This window comes from Lithobates pipiens, unplaced genomic scaffold (assembly GCF_037356315.1).
Source record: "Lithobates pipiens isolate NorthernLeopardFrog02 unplaced genomic scaffold, aLitPip1_a1.2 Scaffold_23, whole genome shotgun sequence".
NCBI classification, from domain to species: domain Eukaryota; kingdom Metazoa; phylum Chordata; class Amphibia; order Anura; family Ranidae; genus Lithobates; species Lithobates pipiens.
In genome coordinates this window covers 7,096,269-7,119,110 of record NW_027507785.1, presented here as the reverse complement: position 1 = coordinate 7,119,110, position 22,842 = coordinate 7,096,269, and the positions used below count along the sequence as shown (strand labels likewise).

The following is a 22,842-nucleotide window of genomic DNA, read 5'->3' as shown; positions in this document are numbered from 1 at the left end:
GGCCCCCCTGAAACCCAGCCAGGGCCCTTCCCTCCGACTCCAGCGGTGGAACTCCAGGGCGTGGTCACAGGTATGACCTTTGTGAGCCCTGTAGTTCCACCACTGGTATCAGTATTTATTTTTATTATTATTTTTTTATTTTTAGGTGCCCCATTGGGGGACTGTCCCTAGGCAGGATGGGGTCCTCGTCCCCAGAAGAGATGAGGTCCTTTTCTCCAGGGCAGATGAAGTTACTGCCCCCAGGTGAGAAGGGGTCCCTGTCCCCAGGGGGAGATGGAGGGGGTATGTAATGGTGTGTGGGGGATGGGGTCCTCTCACTCACCATGACCAAGCTGCAGACCGCGCACTCATCCATGTTGGCCTGGGCTCCATCCAGTGTGCTGGACGGGTGATCAGCATATCTCCCAGAAAGACCTTTCATCATCTGTGTATGACGGGGGAGGAGGGGGGCTGGCAGACAAGCCTGCAGTGTCCTCCGGGAGCCGGCTCTCATAGGGCTGCACTGCATCTCTGTTCTTAAAGTTTGTTTACACGGGAGAAGTATGCAGTGCAGTGTGGGCCGGACTCGGGGGGGGGCTGGACTCTGGCTGGGGAGAACAGACATCGGACTGAGCAGCAATGCATGGAGCAAGAGAGGGGTACTCTGAGGAGCCGGCCGAGGGCACAGGTCATGCGGGGAATGCACAACTAAAGAGCAGCCAGTGCGGTAGTCGAGCATGGAGCTCTGCTAGTTACCCTCCACCTCCAGCCACCCGTGTGCATGGTGCACTGGTACTCCTAGCTGCCTATGCTGCTGCCGGCCATATGTAGAGGGGGCTGCATGGGCCCCCTGCATCACAGGGCCCAGTTGCGGTCGCGACTGCTGCACCCCCTATAGTTACGCCCCTGAGTACTTACCTTTCTCTCTGATCCAGTGATCCTTCCTCTGATTATCTCAGCCCCATTCATTTTTCTAAGTGAGCTGTGCTTCAAGGGGCCACTAGAGGGCACTGTGAATACAGCTACCCATAGCCACTTGCCGACCGCAATACGTACACTATATTACCAAAAGTATTGTGACGCCTGCCCTTACATGCACATGAACTTTAGTGGCATCCCAGTCTTAGCCCTAGGGTTCAATATTGAGTTGGCTCCGCCCTTTGCAGCTATAACAGCTTCAACTCTTCTGGGAAGGCCGTCCACAAGGTTTAGGAGTGTGTCTATGGGGAATGTTTGACCATTCTTTCAGAAGTGAATTTGTGTGGTCAGGCACTGATGTGCACGAGAAGGCCTGGCTCGCAGTCTCCACTTTAATTCATCCCAAAGGTATTCTACTGGGTTGAGGTCAGGACTCTGCGCAGGCCAGTCAAGTTCCTCCCCCCCAAACTCGCTCATCCATGTCTTTATCAAGCTTGTTTTGTGTATTGGTCCAAATCATTTGGTAGAGGAGGGGTATTATGGTGTGGGGGGTTACTTTTCAGGGGTTGGGTTTGGCCCCTTAGTTCCAGTGAAGGGAACTCTTAAGGCGTCAGCACACCAAGACATATTGGAAAATTTCATGCTCCCAACTTTGTGGGAACAGTTTGGGGATGGCCCCTTCCTGTTCCAACATGACTGCGCACCAGTGCACAAAGCAAGGTCCATACAGACGTGGATGAGCGAGTTTGGGGGGGAGGAACTTGACTGCCTGTCCTGAGCTCAACCCGATAGAGCACCTTTGGGATGAACCAGAGCAGAGACTGCAAGTCAGGCCTTCTCATCCAACATCAGTGCCTGACCTCACAAATGTGGAAGAATGGTCAAACATTCCCATAGACACCCTCCTAAACCTTGTGGACGGCCTTCCCAGAAGAGTTGAAGCTGTTATAGCTGCAAAGAGTGGGTCAACTCAATATTGAACCCTCCGGACTAAGACTGGGATGCCATTAAAGTTCCAGTGTGTAAAGGCAGGCGTCACCAATACTTCTGGTAATATAGTTTGTGTGTGAATATATATATATATATATGTTGCGGTTTTGAAGTGGTTTACCGGGGCTATGGTTGAAGCTATCAGCTATAACCCCCGTATTTTTATTTTTTTATTTTTTTTCAGACGCGATTTGGTTTCTCATAAAAGCGATCCAAGCAGCTGATCAGCAGTTGTATCACTTTTAGAAGCGGCAGGATAGGTCTTCTCCACCTCCGCTGTTTTGCAGACTTACCGTTCTTACCGGCAAGCCCGGGAAATAATACAACAGTTCGCACAGCCGGTCACAGAGGGGAGGAGAGACCAGATCGTCTCTGATCACCTCTATGATCTTGGAGGACTGGAGCGACATCATGACTTCACTTCAGGTTTAGGAAAGAAGTAAACATTTTTTTTTTAATTGAAAGCAAAAGATCAAATTCTCTTTTTTTTTTTGCTCTTTTGCATTTGAAAGTAGAGGAGAGATTTGGGGTCTTATAGATGTAGCACTCTAGGCAGGGATGTTCCTCACAAATCTATGTGCCGGGAGTAGTTATCCTGGTCAATTGATAGAGATCTATTGATTTCTCCCTGAGTTTAGCCTTGGTGCACTTTTCTCTTCCATCACTAGATGGCCGGGTACTTGCTGGTACTAGATATGAGAAGACCAACCCAAGATCAGGTTATGGGTATAGGGGGTTTCTCAGCCAATGGGCAGGGGTTTTCTTGAATCACTTGGCCTGCTGGGAGAACCTATATATTTGGATGAGGTCAGGTGATCTGTGTTCTGTGCCACCCAAGCAGCTGTCTGGGTAGACCTGTGCTGTGTTGCCCAGAGCTGCTAGGCCGGAGTTTGGGCCTATCCCAGGGGAATCTGGCTGCCAGGCTGTGTGAGGGCCTATCCAGAAGCAAGAGAGAGCAGTGCAGGGTTGGGTTTGTGGCTTGCAGTCCAACCAGAAGAGACAGTCCTTCCGGCCGGAGAATCAGTCGTGGTCGGAAGTAAAAGGTGGTACTAGATATGAGAAGAGCAACCCAAGATCAGGTTATGGGTATAGGGCGTATCTCAGCCAATGGGCAGGGGTTTTCTTGAATCCCTTGGCCTGCTAGGAGAACCTATATATTTGGATGAGGTCAGGTGCTCTATGTTCTGTGCCACCCAAGCAGCTGTCTGGGTGGACCTGTGCTGTGTTGCCCAGGGCTGCTAGACCGGAGTTTGGGCCTATCCCGGGGGGCGTCTGGCTGCCAGGCTGTGTGAAGGCCTATCCAGAAGCAAGAGAGAGCATTGCAGGGTTGGGTTTGTAGCTTGCAGTCCAACCAGAAGAGACGGTTCTGCCGGCCAGAGAACCAGTCGTGGTCAGAAGTAAAAGGTGGTACTAGATATGAGAAGAGCAACCCAAGATCAGGTTATGGGTATAAGGCGTACCTCAGCCAATGGGCAGGGGTTTTCTTGAATCCCTTGGCCTGCTAGGAGAACCTATATATTTGGATGAGGTCAGGTGCTCTATGTTCTGTGCCACCCAAGCAGCTGTCTGGGTGGACCTGTGCTGTGTTGCCCAGGGTTGCTAGGCCGGAGTTTGGGCCTACAAAAAGGGAAGCTGTCACCACAAAGGGACCAACCACCTTATTGCCAGGGGTCACCATGAGTAACTGAAGCAAGTACCGCATTCTCACCGAACGGGCACGGTGGAGAATCTGGAAACTTCAGACAGTGATCAAGCCCCAGGGACCCAACCAGCGGAGGTGACGCTTGCAGAGCAGCCTTGTGTGCCAAGTCAGGAACCGAGCAGGCCAGCACGGGTCTAGTAAGAGACCGGGCGCTCAACGGGCTGAAGAACTACAAGGAGAAGTTGTCGTGAAAGTGAAGGAACTCTTATGTTTGGTGTTAGGAACTGTTAACGAAAGTTGCCATAAGAGACAGCATTCCTGCCCGTGCAGAGATGTGGCGTCTTGCTGGAGGCCTTTCCCTGCACGGCTGTCTTCTTATTGAGGTCTCCAAGTCTGCTAATTGAACCTGCAACTACTCAAGGGTGTCCTGGCCCTAACCATCTCCCCCCCTACCCCCTCCCCCATAAAAGTTTGTAAGAGAAATAAACATCTGTCTTGCTTTCACGAAGTGTCTGGCGCCCAATAACTTCCACCTTGAACCCACTATGCCTCACAACCCAGCACATACTGAAGGATGTCAGCCAACCCCGGCCTTGGAAGTTCTCATTAGACTGAAGGAGGCCAGAGACCTTGCTACATAGATCTTATCTTCATAAAGAGGACCTGTCACGATTATTTATATTACAAGTGATATTTACATTCCTTGCAATAGGGATAAGAGTGATTAAAAAAAAAAAAACGAAAGGGACAGCATAAAAAATAATAAAATAATATATATATAATAAATATAATAAAATAAAAAAAAAACATTAAAATGCCCCATCCCTCCATGCTCATGCGCAGATTTGAACGCATACTTAAGTCACGAACACATATGTAAAGATTTGAGATCTTATCTCCATAAAGAGGACCTGTCATACTTTATTTCTTTTACAAGAGATGTTTAAATTCCTTGTAATAGGAATAAAAGTTATTAAAGAAAAAAATAAATGAATAAAGAAAAAATCAAAAGGGACAGCGTGTAAAAAAAAAAAATAAAAAAAAAAAAAATTATATATATATATATATATATATATATATTGTAGACATGTCACTGGAGAAGTGATCGAGGGGGTGTACATCTCACCTAGGTTGCTACACAGTGTGAGATGGTAAATCCAGGATGGATCAGTTTCTCAGCAGCGATATGCTGCTGAGTTGTTATTTAATTTTGCCGGGCCTGGGTTTATATGGAATGGCAGGTAGGTTTGGTAGAGGGACCTGTCATTCCACATCCCCCGATCCAGTTCTGGGTTTGGGATCAGGTGAGCTTTGATCCTAATTAGCCTGGGAAGCTAAAGGACCTGCAGGGTCTGCAGGTGATTGCTCAGCCAGGGAATGAACAATCTGTGTGTTGAAGGAAGCTGCAAGCACAGCCACTGCTGGAGCTAAAACTCACCCTGCGATATCCAGGCGAAAGACGCTGTGTTTGTAAGTGTCAGATAGGTGAGCAGAACCTGTTAGTAAGCGCCCAGCCGGGCTAGGACTTTTATTTTTGTTGTACTTAGAGAGCACGGTGTTGCTGTATATTTTGTTTGCTGGACTGTTTGTACCACGAATAAACGCCAAGATCTGCTTTATAAATTCCAAGTCTGCTGTGAACTGTGTCCAAACACACCCTACCCCGGGAAGATCCCTTACAATTGGTGGAGAATGCGGGCAACGCGGTTGCTAGGGGCAACGGTGTGGACAGACTTGGCTACAGCTGCTGATGTCCTGGGTGAAAGCTGCAACTACACTCCAAAAACAGTCCAGCAACATGGAGGAGATGCTGAAGCAGTTTATGCAAGTGAGTTTGCAACAACAGCAGGCTCAGACAGAGGCCAATAGACGACATGAACAGTCCATGGCTGAACAACAGCAGATGATGGCTGCACAACAGCAGGCGCAGACAGAGGCCAATAGACGACATGAACAGTCCATGGCTGCACAACAGCAGATGATGGCTGCACAACAGCGGATGCATAAGGAAGAGTTGCAAGCTTTGCGCCAAAGCCAACAACAACTTATCGAGCACCTGATAGTAAATCGAGAGGCGCCTGTGGTTGCTAATCCACCCACAATGGAGGGAGCCGCTCCAGAGATTTTTTCTGGGAGAAGGACTGTGCAGAAAGCGCTGCAAAAGATGACTGCTGAGGACGATGTTGAGGCCTATCTAACAGTATTTGAGCGCGTGGCTGAGCGAGAGAAGTTACCAGCCGCTGAGTGGGCAGAGGTAATTGCGCCCTATTTAACAGGTGAACCTCAAAAGGCCTACTATGACCTCAGTGAGCAAGAGGTTAAGGACTATACTCGGCTAAAAGAGGAGATGCTTGCCCGACTAGGAGTTACTACTGCAGTCCGTGCCCGGAGGGTACGCAACTGGAGCTACAGTCTGGACAAATCAGCGAGGTCCCAGATGTATGACCTAATCCATTTGGCAAGAAAGTGGTTGGAGCCAGACACTTCTACTCCTGCACAAATCCTAGAGAAGGTCGTGATGGATCGCTACCTCCGAGCCCTTCCTACTGACTTGCAACGCTGGGTGGGACAAGGTGATCCTAAGAATGCAAACGAACTTGTCAACCTTGTGGAGAGGTTCCAGGCGACTGAGGACTACCTCCGTGATGTTCCTGCAGCATCTTCACCTCCCCGGAGCGCCAGATCTGTGCCGTCAGCTGGTAAGAGACTTCCATCTATTGGGGGAGTGTGGAGGGGTGCTGATGGGGGGAAAAGGGCTCAAGTGGTGTCTCAGGGACAAAAGACTGGTGATGGTCCCGGGTGGCTAAGGGGCTCTGAAAAGGACTCCTTGCCAAAGAGACCAGGCCCTATCCAGTGTTGGAGATGCCATGAGGCGGGACACGTGTCGGCCCATTGCCCTCTTACCTCTGAACCCATGGAATGTGACGCTAGCAGGCGTCAGTCGCTATTTGCGGAACCATCTTGTGCTGCAGTTCCTGGACTAGAGACTGAACCGCAAATCTGCAACATCACAATCAATGACTTTCCTGTTAAAGCGTTAATGGACTCAGGAAGCCTTGTAACCTTGGTGCATGCTAGCCTGGTGACTGGGGACTTAGAGTCTAAAAAGCATATGAGTGTTGTGTGCATACATGGTGATACAAAAGTGTACCCTATAGTGCTGGCTAAAGTCGGGACTGAACAAGGCACCGTACAATATGAAGTGGGTGTGGTTAAAAACCTCATGCATAATGTAATATTGGGGCGCGATTTTCCATTATTCTGGGCTCTTTGGGAAAAAAGAAAAATCCCCAAAAGGAGTGAGGATACCTCTAAGGGGGTTGCCTTGTCCACTGTGAATGATAAAAATGTGCAGGATGAAAATGATTGTTTTCCTTTGCAGGTCCTGGCTGGGGAGGAGGAGGCTCCTCCCACTGAGCAAAATATACTAGACTTAGAGGTGTCTAGCGATAATTTTGGGACTGCACAATTACAGGACCCCACTCTCAAAAATGCGAGAGAGCAGGTTGCTGTTATGAACGGGGTACCTCAGGAACCAGATGCTGAAAAAAGATTTCCACATTTTTCGGTGACTAATGATCTTTTCTATAGAGTTAATAAGGTTAAGGATGAGATTGTGGAACAGCTTCTGGTACCTAAGCCGTACCGGCGTCAGGTGCTTGACATGGCACATAACCATGTTCTTGGGGGACACTTGGGGACTGACAAAACGCGAGAGAGGGTTCTCCAGAGGTTTTTTTGGCCGGCCATATATGATGACATTAAAAAATACTGTGAGTCGTGCCCCACATGTCAGGTTAGTGCCCCAGTGTCACATTTTCGCAGTCCTTTGGTTTCACTCCCTATTATAGAGGTGCCTTTTGAGCGTATTGCCATGGATTTAGTGGGTCCCATTGTAAAGTCAGCTAGAGGACACCAGTATATTTTGGTAGTCCTGGATTATGCGACCCGCTATCCTGAGGCTGTACCCTTAAGAAACACTGCATCTAAAACAATTGCACGTGAGTTGTTTTATATGTTCTCTAGGACTGGGATCCCCAAAGAAATCCTAACTGACCAAGGTACGCCATTTATGTCGAAAGTAATGAAGGAATTATGCAGACTATTCAAAATCTCACACATCCGTACCTCTGTGTACCACCCCCAGACGGACGGATTGGTGGAGAGATTTAATAAAACTTTGAAACATATGTTGAAGAAAGTGGTGGCAAAAGATGGTCGTGACTGGGATCATTTATTACCCTACCTCATGTTTGCTATTAGGGAGGTGCCCCAAGCGTCCACAGGGTTCTCACCATTCGAGTTGGTCTATGGTCATCACCCTAGGGGTCTACTAGACATTGCAAAAGAGACATGGGAGAAGGAGTCCACCCCATACAAGAGTGTTATTGAGCATGTAGCACAAATGCAGGACCGTATAGCCACTGTAATGCCCCTGGTAAGGGAACACCTCCAGAGAGCTCAAGAGGCCCAAAGTAGAATTTACAACCGGTCCGCAAGAATCAGGACATTCAACCCAGGCGATAGGGTCCTTATACTAGTCCCCACTGTTGAGAGTAAATTCTTGGCGAAGTGGCAAGGTCCTTATGAAATTGTTGAAAAGATCAGTGAGGTGAACTACAAGGTGCACCAACCAGGTAGAAGGAAGCCTTTCCAAGTTTATCACATAAACTTGATCAAGCCCTGGAAAGACAGGGAATCCTTGGGGGCGACAAATACTGTTAATAATTTGTCACAACCAATCCCTCCAGTCAAGGTAGGTGATACTCTATCAGTGTCACAGAAACAGGAGGCTCAGGAATTTTTACAGAAAAACAAAAACAAGTTCTCTGACCTCCCAGGGCGTACACACCTCATCCATCATCACATTGAAACTGAGCCTAGAAGCAGAGTAAACCTTAAGCCCTATAGGATACCCGAGGCACGTAGGGAAGCCGTATCTGCCGAGGTAAAACGTATGCTTGCTCTGGGGGTAATTGAGGTGTCACAGAGTGAATGGTCCAGCCCAATTGTGCTAATCCCAAAGCCCAATGGAACTTGGAGGTTCTGTAACGATTTCAGAAAGTTGAATGAGATCTCCAAGTTCGATGCGTATCCTATGCCCAGGGTAGATGAGTTGATTGAGAAGTTGGGTAACGCCAGGTACATAACCACCCTCGATCTCACAAAGGGCTATTGGCAGATTCCACTTTCTGACGAGGCTAAAGAGAAAACTGCTTTCTCCACCCCTGATGGGCTATTCCAGTATGTAGTGATGCCGTTCGGGTTACATGGAGCGCCTGCAACTTTCCAGAGGTTGATGGACTTGATTCTGCGACCACATCGTGATTACTCAGCCGCCTACCTCGATGATGTGGTCATTTTTAGCCCTGATTGGGAAAGTCACCTCTGTAAGGTACAGGCCGTGTTGGATGCCATAAGTGATGCAGGGTTGACCATAAATGCCGAGAAGTGTGCTCTAGCCCTAGAAGAGGCCAAATATCTGGGCTACATTGTTGGAAGAGGATTGGTTAGGCCACAGCTAAATAAAATTGAGGCAATACAGAATTGGCCTAGACCCCTGACAAGGAAACAGGTTAGAGCTTTCCTGGGTATTACGGGTTATTACCGTAGATTTGTGCCGAACTTTGCCTCAGTTGCTGCTCCGCTAACTGACTTGACAAAGGGCGGAAAGACAGCAATGGTCACGTGGACCCCAGAGGCCGAGGAGGCTTTCCAAAGCCTTAAGTCTGCCTTGTGCCAACCACCTGTGTTAGTCACCCCCGATTTCAGGCGAGAATTTCTGGTCCAGACAGATGCCTCTAACACAGGCTTAGGTGCAGTACTCTCACAAGTAGTGAATGGTGAGGAGCATCCGGTGACGTACTTGAGTAGAAAACTAACCCCGGCCGAGAAAAATTATGCCATTGTGGAGCGAGAATGTTTGGCAGTAAAGTGGGCCCTAGAATCGTTAAAGTATTACTTGCTAGGCAGGAAATTCAAGTTGGTGACAGACCATGCCCCCCTAACATGGATGAAGTTAAACAAGGAGAGAAATGCAAGAGTGACTAGATGGTTTCTCTCCCTACAAAACTTTAATTTCACTGTGGAACACAGGCCAGGGAAATTACAGGCAAATGCTGACGCATTGTCAAGGGTAAGTTGTCTGTGGGGACAAAAGGCTCAGCCCTCCGGTCTGAAAAAGAGGGGGGGGATATGTAGACATGTCACTGGAGAAGTGATCGAGGGGGTGTACATCTCACCTAGGTTGCTACACAGTGTGAGATGGTAAATCCAGGATGGATCAGTTTCTCAGCAGCGATATGCTGCTGAGTTGTTATTTAATTTTGCCGGGCCTGGGTTTATATGGAATGGCAGGTAGGTTTGGTAGAGGGACCTGTCATTCCACATCCCCCGATCCAGTTCTGGGTTTGGGATCAGGTGAGCTTTGATCCTAATTAGCCTGGGAAGCTAAAGGACCTGCAGGGTCTGCAGGTGATTGCTCTCAGCCAGGGAATGAACAATCTGTGTGTTGAAGGAAGCTGCAAGCACTGCCACTGCTGGAGCTAAAACTCACCCTGCGATATCCAGGCGAAAGACGCTGTGTTTGTAAGTGTCAGATAGGTGAGCAGAACCTGTTAGTAAGCGCCCAGCCGGGCTAGGACTTTTATTTTTGTTGTACTTAGAGAGCACGGTGTTGCTGTATATTTTGTTTGCTGGACTGTTTGTACCACGAATAAACGCCAAGATCTGCTTTATCAAATTCCAAGTCTGCTGTGAACTGTGTCCAAACACACCCTACCCCGGGAAGATCCCTTACAATATATATATAAATAAATGAAAAAAAAGTAAGGCGCCCCATCCCTCCATGCTGGTGCGCATAATTGAACGCATACGTAACCAGCGCACACATATGCAAATGGTGTTCACACCACACATGTGAGGTATCACCGCAATTGTTAGAGAGAGAGCAATAATTCTAGCACTAGACCTCCCTCCTCTGTTACTCTAAACGGGTAACCTATAAAAAAAAACGTTAACGCACGCAATTTTAAAGTGTGACATGTTCGGTATCTTTTTACTTGGCGTAACATCATCTTATATATTTTACCAAAATGAATGGATTATATATTGTGTTTTTTGGGGGGGGACTTGTAGTTCTTCACTTTTGAGGGGGGAGTCACATCCCCAAAATTGAAGGACTACAAGTCCCAGCATGAACACCCCTCATACCTAAGGATGTGACCCCCCCCAAAAAAGTGAAGGACTACAGGTCCCAGCATGAACCCTTCAGAGCTGAAGATGTGACCCCCCCATCCCCCCAAATAGAGAAGAACTACAGGTCCCAGCATGAACCAGTGAAATGTATGGGGTGACACCCTCAGGGGTTCATGCTAGCACTTGTAGTCCTTCGATTTGGGAAGGGGGGGTCACATCGTTAGATCTCAGGGGTTAATGCTAGAACTTGTAGTCCTTCACGTTTGGAGGATGTGACTCCACCCAAAAGTGAAGGTCTACAGATCCCAGCATTAACCCCTTAGAGCTAAAGATGTGATAACCCCCCCCCCCCCAATAGAGAAGAACTACAAGTCCCAGCATGAACACCTCAGAGCTGAAGATGTGACCCCACCAACAATAGAGAACTACAGGTCCCCAGCATGAACCCGTGAAATTTATGGGGTCACACCCTCAGGGGCTCATTGTAGTCACATCCTCCAAATGTGAAGGACTACAAGTCCTAGTATGAACCCCTGAGATCTAACGATGTGACACCCCCCTCCAAAAAAATTGAATTGTCCTTCAATTTTTTTGGAGGGGGGTGTCACATCATTAGATCTCAGGGGTTCATGCTAGGACTTGTAGTCCTTCACGTTTGGAGGATGTGACTCCCCCTTAAAAGTGAAGGACTACAGGTCCCAGCATGAAACCCTCAGAGTTGAAGATGTGCCCCCCCAAAAAGAAAACTACAGGTCTCAGCATGAACCCGTGAAATTTATGGGGTCACACCCTTAGATATCAGGAGTTCATGCTGAGACTTGTAGTCCTTCAATTTTTTTTGGGGGGGGGGGGTGGTCACATCCTTAGATATCAGGGGTTCATGCTGGGACCTGTAGTCCTTCACTTTGGAGGGGTGTGACCCCCTCCCGCCCCAAAGTGAAGGACTACAGGTCCCAGCATGAACCCCTGATATCTAAGGATGTCAACCCCCCAAAATTAAAGGACTACAAGTCCCAGCACGAACCCCCTCAGAGCTAAAGATGTGACACCCCCCCACCCCAAAAGTTGCCCAAAAAAGTATTTTTTGGGGGTCCAAATTCCAAATGGCAGTTTGGAAATGTGGTCACCCTACTCATAGTGTGCGGTGAAATCAGAGGAAGACATTTCAGTCCAGGAGAGGAGCCGGTAAAACTGTACAAGACTGGAGGGAAGGCCGGAGGGAGGAGTTAAAAAGGTAGAGTCCACCCAATACAGCCTGGTGTGAACCTCCCCCGAGGTGCACAAGGACACATGCAGAGCACACACAGAGAGAGACGATTAAATAAAAAGTTCCCGATTTGTAAATGTTTCACCCGCCGTATCCTTGGAAACTGCAAAACCTCAAATCAGAACATCTTAATACATCTAAAACACATTAAAATGCACAGGAACAAAACACATCGAATGCGGGGATTGCTCAACACATCGGATCCAATGTGAAGATCTGGACAAAATGTTCGCTTTAGAGTACATTTCAAAAACTTTTTAAAGTCTGAATGAAAAATTCCCGACATATCCCGACAGCAACAGGATCATTTATCAGACAAGCTCCACCTTTTATCATTAAATAGCTGTCCTTGATCTCCAGTGTGATGATTTTGACCATGCTCAAAGGATGTCCACCAGTCTGCTGCAGGCAGGAAGAAGCATTTCTTCAGTCTCCCCCAACCCAGTGATCAGACTGTACGTTGTAACTTTGTATCCATCCACCCAGAACCTCAGTATTTGGTGAATGCCAGAGATTTAAATCTTCTGACATTTTAATTTCATGGTGCCTTCATTAGACAGATCTTGGGGTTCCTAGGTAGGCAGGGACACCCCATAGGGGAAATAAACAAAAAACAGTGGGTGGGACACCCCATAGTGAACACACAAAGGTGGGTGGGATATCCTATAGGAGAAGGGAACACAAAAAGGTGAGCAGAGACATGCTATATAGGACAGGAACAAACAAACGTTGACCAGACACCCTACAAGGAACAGGAACACACAAAGGTTAGCGGGGGCACCCCATGGGGGAGGGCAGAGATACTCCATAGGCTACAGAAACACACAAAGGTCAGTAAGATACCCTACAGGGGACAGGAACACACAAAGTTGGGTAGGACGTCCCATAGAGGACGGAGCATAAAAAGGTGGGTGGGACATCCCATAGGGGATGGGAACACAGAAAGGTTGACAGGACACCCCATAGGGGACAGGAACAAAGGTGGGCAGAACACCTCAGAGGATGGGAACATACAAAGGTGGGTAGGACACCTCATAGAGGATAGGAGCACACAAAGGTAGGCAGGACACCCAATAAAGAATGGGAACACACAAAGGTGGGAAGGACACTTCAGAGGAGAGGAACACACAAAAGGTGGGCAGGACACCTCAGGGGACGGGAACACACAAAGGTGGGGATGACACCCCATAGAGGACAGGAACACACAAAGGTGGGGAGGACACTCCATAGAGGATGGGAACACACAAAGGTGGGGAGGACACTCCATAGAGGATGGGAACACACAAAGGAGGGGATGACACTCCATAGAGGATGGGAACACACAAAGGTGGGGATGACACTCCATAGAGGATGGGAACACACAAAGGTGGGCAGGACATGCCATTGGGGACAAGAAGACACAAAGGTGAGCAGAGACAACCAACAGGAAACAGGAACACACAAAGGTTGGCAGAATACCCCACAAGGAACAGGAACACACAAAGGTGAGCGGGGGCACCCCGTAGAGGAGGGCAGAGATACTCCATAGGCTACAGAAACACACAAAGGTCAGTAAGATACTCTACAGGGGACAGGAACCCACAAAGTTGGGTAGGACATCCCATAGAGGACAGAACACAAAACGGTGTGTGGGACATCCCGTAGAGGATGGGAACACACAAAGGTGGGCAGGACATGCCATTGGGGACAAGAAGACACAAAGGTGAGCAGAGACAACCAACAGGAAACAGGAACACACAAAGGTTTGCAGGATACCCCACAAGGAACCGGAACACACAAAGGTGAGCGGGGGCACCCCGTAGAGGAGGGCAGAGATACTCCATAGGCTACAGAGACACACAAAGGTAAGGAAGACACTCTACAGGGGACAGGAACACACAAAGTTGGGTAGGACGTCCCATAGAGGACGGAACACAAAAAGGTTGGTGGGATATCCCATAGTGGAAGGGAACACACGAAGATGGCTAGGACACCCCATAGGTGATGGGAACACAGAAAGGGTGACAGGACACCCTATAGGGGACAGGAACACACAAAGGTGGGCAGAACAGCTCATAGAGGATGGGAACATACAAAGGTGGGCAGGACACCCCATAGAGGATGAGAACACAAAAAAGATGGGTAGGACACCTCATAGAGGATGGGAACACACAAAGGTGGGCAGGACACCCCATATAGAATGGGAACACACAATGGTGGGCTGGACACCCCATAGAAGGTGGAAACGACACCTCAGAGGACAGGGACACACAAAAGTGGGCAAGACACCCCATAGAGGACAGGAACACACAAAGGTGAGCAGGACACCGGATAGAGGATAGGAACACACAAAGGTGGGAAGGACACCTCATAGAGGATGGGAACACACAAAGGTGGGCAGGAAACCTCATAGAGGATGGGAACACACAAAGGTGGGCAGGACACACCACAGAGGATGGTAACACACAAAGGTGGGAAAGGACACCCCACAGAGGATGGTAACACACAAAGGTAGGCAGGACACCTCATAGAGGACAGGAACACACAACGGTGGGCAGGACACCCCATAGAGGACGGGAACACACAAAGGTGGGCAGGACACCCCATAGAGGACGGGAACACACAAAGGTGGGCAGGACACCCCATAGAGGACTGAAACACACAAAGGTGGGCAGGACACCCCATAGAGGACGGGAACACACAAAGGTGTGCAGGACACCTCATAGAGGACAGGAACACACAACGGTGGGCAGGACATCCCATAGAGGACGGGAACACACAAAGGTGGGCAGGACACCCCATAGAGGACGGGAACACACAAATGTGGGCAGGACATCTCATAGAGGACAGGAACACACAAAGGTGAGCAGGACACTGGATAGAGGATAGGAACACGCAAAGGTGGGCAGGACACCCCATAGAGGACGGGAACACACAAAGGTGGGCAGGACACCCCATAGAGGACGGGAACACACAAAGGTGGGCAGGACACCCCATAGAGGACGGGAACACCAAAAGCTCCCAGGTAGACAAGACTAGAGACATGAATTCTGGTAGGGGGCTCTCTGCCTGTTACACCATAAAAGACCTATAAAGAAGACCAAAGCTAGAACTAAAATATCAGTATTAGTTGTATTGTCCATTTTGAACTTTGTTTTTCTTTTTAAATAATGTAGACCTTTGGGGGTACACCAAAAAATACACATTAAACACTTTTCTTTTATTAACAAATGAGAATTCAATAAAAACATCTAGATCCCAGATTGTCATCTAGTTTCTCTGTTAAATACAAACCAAAGTATCTTAGTATAAGATGTTACATGGTGGTCAGAACCAGGAGGACACGCTAGGCCCAATGGCGCCATCCTGATTTTAGAACCAGAGAAAATCCAGAAGATGATGGTCTTCATACCACTAGATATCAGTTGGATGATGATTTAGTGGATGGTCAGGCAATGCATCTCTTCAATTTGTGTCTGAAGTTGGTACCCATCTTAAATGTTACAGTTCTTCATGAAATGTCCAGCAGACCATAACCTAAAAAAGAGGGTATTATGGTCTTGGAAACCAAAATGATGGCCTTTGGGAAGCTCCCGATGAAGCTGTTCTACACGCATCCAACCGGAAGGGAAGGCCCAGAACCCATTAAAGATACAACTGTCCATGGAATCTATAAAGATCCCTCAATAGGAGCTCAAGTCTGTAGCTGGGCCAACATAAGCCTGTGGTTTGACCTGTTTACCCTAAAATCCTCCATGACCTCCACCAGAATATGAGAACCTCAATGGTGGGTGATGTGGAATGATCATAGATAACGAATGGTCACGATAAAGATGATTTTTCATGATGAAACACAGATAATCATCAATTATTATGAAAAAAATCTAAGGAAGAACTCACAAACAGGCCTATTTCTTAGCCCCCCTGCAGTGAAAGGAGATACATGAAATGGTCATACCCACTGCATGCCATTGGGGGCGCCATAATGTATGTGATCAGTTGTAGCCCATTCAATAGACATTTAATCAGTTGCATTTCCTAGGCTGTGTCTATTTTGTTAGTGCATTGAAAAAAAAACCATAGGAATCTTGAAGGAAGAAAAGACTATCTACAAGGCATCGAGTTCCTCTATACACATCCCAAGTCTTGCAGGTTTGTCTGTAACGCAAGTCCAGTCGCCATCCGTTTGCTATGGCGATCTCACACATGCGCACACATGCAGTAGTCCAAGTCAAGAATGGTCAACACGTCCTGGAGGCAGGGAAGACCTCCTACAATGGGTTGGATCCTTCCAGCAGGGTATCTCCAACGTAATTCACACCTAAAAAAAAACAACAAAAAAAACGGAGCGTTTCATTATATATTACTATATTAACGCCTTGATACCACCTCCCGAAGGCCTTTTTAACCATTTCCCATGCCTTAGGCCATTTATAAACAGCCACTGAGCCAGAGAGGGACCTTTCTGCCCATTCCTCTGCGCAAAATATCTCAAGCTCTGTCAGATTGGATGGAGAGCGTCTGTGATCAGCAATTTTCAAGTCTTGCCACAGATTCTCAATGGGATTTAGGTCTGGACTTTGACTGGGCCATTCTAACACATGAATATGCTTTGAACTAAATAATTCCATTGTAGCTCTGGCTGGATGTTTCGGGTTGTTGTCCTGCTGGAAGCTGAACCTCCGCCCCGGTCTCAAGTCTTTTGTAGACTCTAACAGGTTTTCTTCTAAGATTGTCCTGTATTTGTCTCCATCCATCTTCCCATCAGTTCTGACCAGCTTCCCTGTCCCTGCTGAAGAAAATCATACCCACCACATGATGCTGCCACCACCATGTCTCACGGTTGGGATGGTGTGTTCAGGATGATGTGCAGTGTTCATTTTCCGCCACACATAGCGTTTTACTTTTAGGCCAAAAAGTTCAATTTTGGTCTCATCTGACCAGATCACCTTCTTCCACATGTTTTTTGTGTCAACCACATGGCTTTTCACAAACTGTCTCAATTGCACCTCCAGACCATCCCGTGTCGTCTAGCAACTTAAATTTCCTTTACATCTACTAACATCAATGTAATGGAGAGTTTAGGTGTGTCCTCACATTACATTGTTGTTTGGGAATCTGAAGCAGATTTTGTAAAAAGATTGTAGAGTCAGGTTGTATATGACAAAACAGAACTTACCTGGAGACCCTCCACCACTCTCATACATTTCCCAGAAGCTGAAATAAACAAGAAACACAACGTTAGAGACCAAGTTGAATCTGATTCTATTTACACTTCCTTGGTTCCTTCTTCCCTCCTCATCAACAAAACCTGTTTTCATTATATACCTTATATTGGACCTGGTGACGTCATTACTTGCTTATCTATGCAGATATGGCTGGTAGAAGGGACTGGCAGGGTGCTGAAATACCTTACTGAAAATACCCCAGCACCCTGACCCAATACATCCTCCTCTCAACAGTCCTGATACAAGTAAGATGCAATGTAAGGAACATTCTTCTCACTGATCACCAATGTAAGGAACATTCTTCTCACTGATCACCAATGTAAGGAACATTCTTCCCACTGATCACCAATGTAAGGAGCATTCTTCCCACTGACCTCCAATGTAAGGAACATTCTTCTCACTGATCACCAATGTAAGGAACATTCTTCTCACTGATCACCAATGTAAGGAACATTCTTCTCACTGATCACCAATGTAAGGGACATTCTTCTCACTGATCACCAATGTAAGGAACATTCTTCCCACTGATCACCAATGTAAGGAGCATTCTTCCCACTGACCTCCAATGTAAGGAACATTCTTCCCACTGATCACCAATGTAAGGAACATTCTTCTCACTGATCACCAATGTAAGGAACATTCTTCTCACTGATCACCAATGTAAGGAACATTCTTCCCACTGATCACCAATGTAAGGAACATTCTTCCCACTGATCACCAATGTAAGGAACATTCTTCCCACTGATCACCAATGTAAGGAACATTCTTCTCACTGATCACCAATGTAAGGAACATTCTTCTCACTGATCACCAATGTAAGGAACATTCTTCCCACTGATCACCAATGTAAGGAACATTCTTCCCACTGATCACCAATGTAAGGAACATTCTTCTCACTGATCACCAATGTAAGGAACATTCTTCCCACTGATCACCAATGTAAGGAACATTCTTCCCACTGATCACCAATGTAAGGAACATTCTTCTCACTGATCACCAATGTAAGGAACATTCTTCTCACTGATCACCAATGTAAGGAACATTCTTCCCACTGATCACCAATGTAAGGAACATTCTTCCCACTGATCACCAATGTAAGGAACATTCTTCTCACTGATCACCAATGTAAGGAACATTCTTCCCACTGATCACCAATGTAAGGAACATTCTTCTCACTGATCACCAATGTAAGGAACATTCTTCCCACTGATCACCAATGTAAGGAACATTCTTCTCACTGATCACCAATGTAAGGAACATTCTTCTCACTGATCACCAATGTAAGGAACATTCTTCCCACTGATCACCAATGTAAGGAACATTCTTCTCACTGATCACCAATGTAAGGAACATTCTTCTCACTGATCACCAATGTAAGGAACATTCTTCTCACTGATCACCAATGTAAGGAACATTCTTCTCACTGATCACCAATGTAAGGAACATTCTTCTCACTGATCACCAATGTAAGGAACATTCTTCCCACTGATCACCAATGTAAGGAACATTCTTCCCACTGATCACCAATGTAAGGAACATTCTTCTCACTGATCACCAATGTAAGGAACATTCTTCCCACTGATCACCAATGTAAGGAACATTCTTCTCACTGATCACCAATGTAAGGAACATTCTTCTCACTGACCACCAATGTAAGGAACATTCTTCTCACTGATCACCAATGTAAGGAACATTCTTCTCACTGATCACCAATGTAAGGAACATTCTTCTCACTGATCACCAATGTAAGGAACATTCTTCTCACTGATCACCAATGTAAGGAACATTCTTCTCACTGATCACCAATGTAAGGAACATTCTTCCCACTGATCACCAATGTAAGGAACATTCTTCCCACTGATCACCAATGTAAGGAACATTCTTCTCACTGATCACCAATGTAAGGAACATTCTTCCCACTGATCACCAATGTAAGGAACATTCTTCTCACTGATCACCAATGTAAGGAACATTCTTCCCACTGATCACCAATGTAAGGAACATTCTTCCCACTGATCACCAATGTAAGGAACATTCTTCTCACTGATCACCAATGTAAGGAACATTCTTCTCACTGACCACCAATGTAATGAACATTCTTCTCACTGATCACCAATGTAAGGAACATTCTTCTCACCGATCACCAATGTAAGGAACATTCTTCCCACTGATCACCAATGTAAGGAACATTCTTCTCATTGACCACCAATGTAAGGGACATTCTTCCCACTGATCACCAATGTAAGGAACATTCTTCCCACTGATCACCAATGTAAGGAACATTCTTCTCACTGATCACCAATGTAAGGAGAATTCTTCCCACTGATCACCAATGTAAGGAACATTCTTCCCACTGATCACCAATGTAAGGAGAATTCTTCCCACTGATCACCAATGTAAGGAGAATTCTTCCCACTGATCACCAATGTAAGGAACATTCTTCCCACTGATCACCAATGTAAGGAACATTCTTATCACTGATCACCAATGTAAGGAACATTCTTCCCGCTGATCACCAATGTAAGGAACATTCTTCCCGCTGATCACCAATGTAAGGAACATTCTTCTCGCTGATCACCAATGTAAGGAACATTCTTCTCACTGATCACCAATGTAAGGAACATTCTTCCCGCTGATCACCAATGTAAGGAACATTCTTCTCGCTGATCACCAATGTAAGGAACATTCTTCTCACTGATCACCAATGTAAGGAACATTCTTCTCACTGATCACCAATGTAAGGAACATTCTTCTCACTGATCACCAATGTAAGGAACATTCTTCTCACTGATCACCAATGTAAGGAACATTCTTCTCACTGATCACCAATGTAAGGAACATTCTTCCCACTGATCACCAATGTAAGGAACATTCTTCTCACTGATCACCAATGTAAGGAACATTCTTCCCACTGATCACCAATGTAAGGAACATTCTTCTCACTGATCACCAATGTAAGGAGCATTCTTCCCACTGATCACCAATGTAAGGAACATTCTTCTCACTGATCACCAATGTAAGGAACATTCTTCCCACTGACCACCAATGTAAGGAACATTCTTCCCAATGATCACCAATGTAAGGAACATTCTTCCCACTGATCACCAATGTAAGGAACATTCTTCCCACTGACCTCCAATGTAAGGAACATTCTTCTCGCTGATCACCAATGTAAGGAACATTCTTCTCGCTGATCACCAATGTAAGGAACATTCTTCTCACTGATCACCAATGTAAGGAACATTCTTCCCGCTGATCACCAATGTAAGGAACATTCTTCTCACTGATCACCAATGTAAGGAACATTCTTCCCACTGATCACCAATGTAAGGAACATTCTTCTCACTGATCACCAATGTAAGGAGCATTCTTCCCACTGATCACCAATGTAAGGAACATTCTTCTCACTGATCACCAATGTAAGGAACATTCTTCCCACTGACCACCAATGTAAGGAACATTCTTCCCACTGATCACCAATGTAAGGAACATTCTTCCCACTGATCACCAATGTAAGGAACATTCTTCTCACTGATCACCAATGTAAGGGACATTCTTCTCACTGATCACCAATGTAAGGAACATTCTTCCCACTGATCACCAATGTAAGGAACATTCTTCTCACTGATCACCAATGTAAGGGACATTCTTCCCACTGATCACCAATGTAAGGAACATTCTTCTCACTGATCACCAATGTAAGGAACATTCTTCTCACTGATCACCAATGTAAGGAACATTCTTCTCACTGATCACCAATGTAAGGAACATTCTTCTCACTGACCACCAATGTAAGGAACATTCTTCTCACTGATCACCAATGTAAGGAACATTCTTCCCACTGACCACCAATGTAAGGGACATTCTTCTCACTGATCACCAATGTAAGGAACATTCTTATCACTGATCACCAATGTAAGGAACATTCTTCCCACTGATCACCAATGTAAGGAACATTCTTCTCACTGATCACCAATGTAAGGAACATTCTTATCACTGATCACCAATGTAAGGAACATTCTTCCCACTGATCACCAATGTAAGGAACATTCTTCCCACTGACCACCAGTGTAAGGAACATTCTTCCCACTGATCACCAATGTAAGGAACATTCTTCTCACTGATCACCACTGTAAGGAACATTCTTCCCACTGACCTCCAATGTAAGGAACATTCTTCTCACTGATCACCAATGTAAGGAACATTCTTCTCACTGATCACCAATGTAAGGAACATTCTTCTCACTGATCACCAATGTAAGGAACATTCTTATCACTGATCACCAATGTAAGGAGCAACATTCCCACCAATGCAAAGAGTCATTTTCCACTGACCACAAATCAACAGAGGCCCTTTCAACTGACCACCAATGTAATTGAGCCCGTTTCCCCTGCCCACTAATGTAAGGCCAATTTTTCCCAGTGACAAATGTTAAATGCATTCTTTTTCCACTGACAAGAGAAGTAATACAGTTTTCACTGCATACATTTCTTTCTTGACCATATTATGATTTATTTAATTTCATTGTTACTATGGAAAATCATTTTGTCATACAGTATTATTAGCAGGGGTTCCCCAAGACCTGAAAGTTATTTCAAAGGTTCCTTTATGTTAAGGAAGGCTGTGTTAGAGCACGGTGGTCTTCCAACCTTGTGGTAACAGCTTGGTGAAGACCCTTTTCTACTGAATTATGACCGTATTCCGGTGTACAAAGCCAGCTCCATAAAGACATGGATTTGTGTGGGGGAACTTGAGTGGCCTGCCCACCCAACCCTACTGAACACCTTTGGGACGAATTGCCGATTATGAGCCAGGTCTTCTCATCCTACATTACAAATGGCCACAAACTCCCGAAAACCCAACCCTTCAAATCTTGTAGAAAACATTCCCAGAAGTGTGGAGGCTTCTCCATATGAACTCCATATTAATAGCCATGGTTGTGGAATGAGATGGCCACCCAGCTCACTGTCAGGAACTAGAGCGCCCTGCACACCTAACCCTACTGAACACTATTTGGATGAGCTGTTATGAGCCAGGTCTTCTCATCCTACGTAACAAATGGCCACAAAATTCCCAAAACCAAGCCCTCCGAAATATCATGGAAAGACTTTCCAGAACAGTGGAGGCTGTTATTGCCACAAGGAACTCAATAATAATGGCCGTGGTTTTGGAAATGGGATGGCCACTAAGCTCATTGTCAGGAACTTGAGTGGTCTGCACAACTAACCCTACTGAACAACTTTGGTAAGAACTGCCATTTACAAGCCAGGTCTTCTCATCCTACTCTTCTCATCCTACTCTTCTCATCCTACTCTTCTCATCCTACTTATCTCATCTGGTGGCACAGTGGTGTAGTGGGTAGCACTCTCACCCAGCAGTAAAAAGGGTCACTGGTTCAAATCCCAACCACAACACTACCTGCCTGGAGTTTGCATGTTCTCCCTGTGCCTGCATGGGTTTCCTCCAGGTACTCCAGTTTCCTCCCACACTCCCAAGACATGCAGGTAGGTTAATTGGCTTCTGTCCAAAAGTGGCCCTAGTATATGAATGGGGACCTTGGATTGTGGGCTCTTTGAGGGTAGGGACTGATGTGAGTGTGCAATGTACAGGGATAGGGGCAATTGTAGACACTCACTCAGGTT

General features: G+C 46.4%; 1 protein-coding gene across 15 annotated transcripts in view; it reads right to left on the bottom strand.

The window, feature by feature from the left end:
• Nucleotides 1–15,171: 15,171 nt before the first annotated feature.
• ARAP1 (ArfGAP with RhoGAP domain, ankyrin repeat and PH domain 1) overlaps nt 15,172–22,842 on the bottom strand; it is a 386,059-nt gene continuing 378,388 nt past the window's right edge. For all 15 annotated transcript variants that reach the window (XM_077451137.1, XM_077451134.1, XM_077451138.1 and 12 more), the window contains 2 exons: nt 17,152–17,189; nt 15,172–16,293 (listed from right to left, as the gene is read on the bottom strand). In XM_077451137.1, coding sequence (XP_077307263.1) covers nt 17,172–17,189 — 18 coding nt within the window. In that variant the 3' untranslated portion in view covers nt 15,172–16,293; nt 17,152–17,171. The remainder of the gene's footprint in view (nt 16,294–17,151; nt 17,190–22,842) is intronic.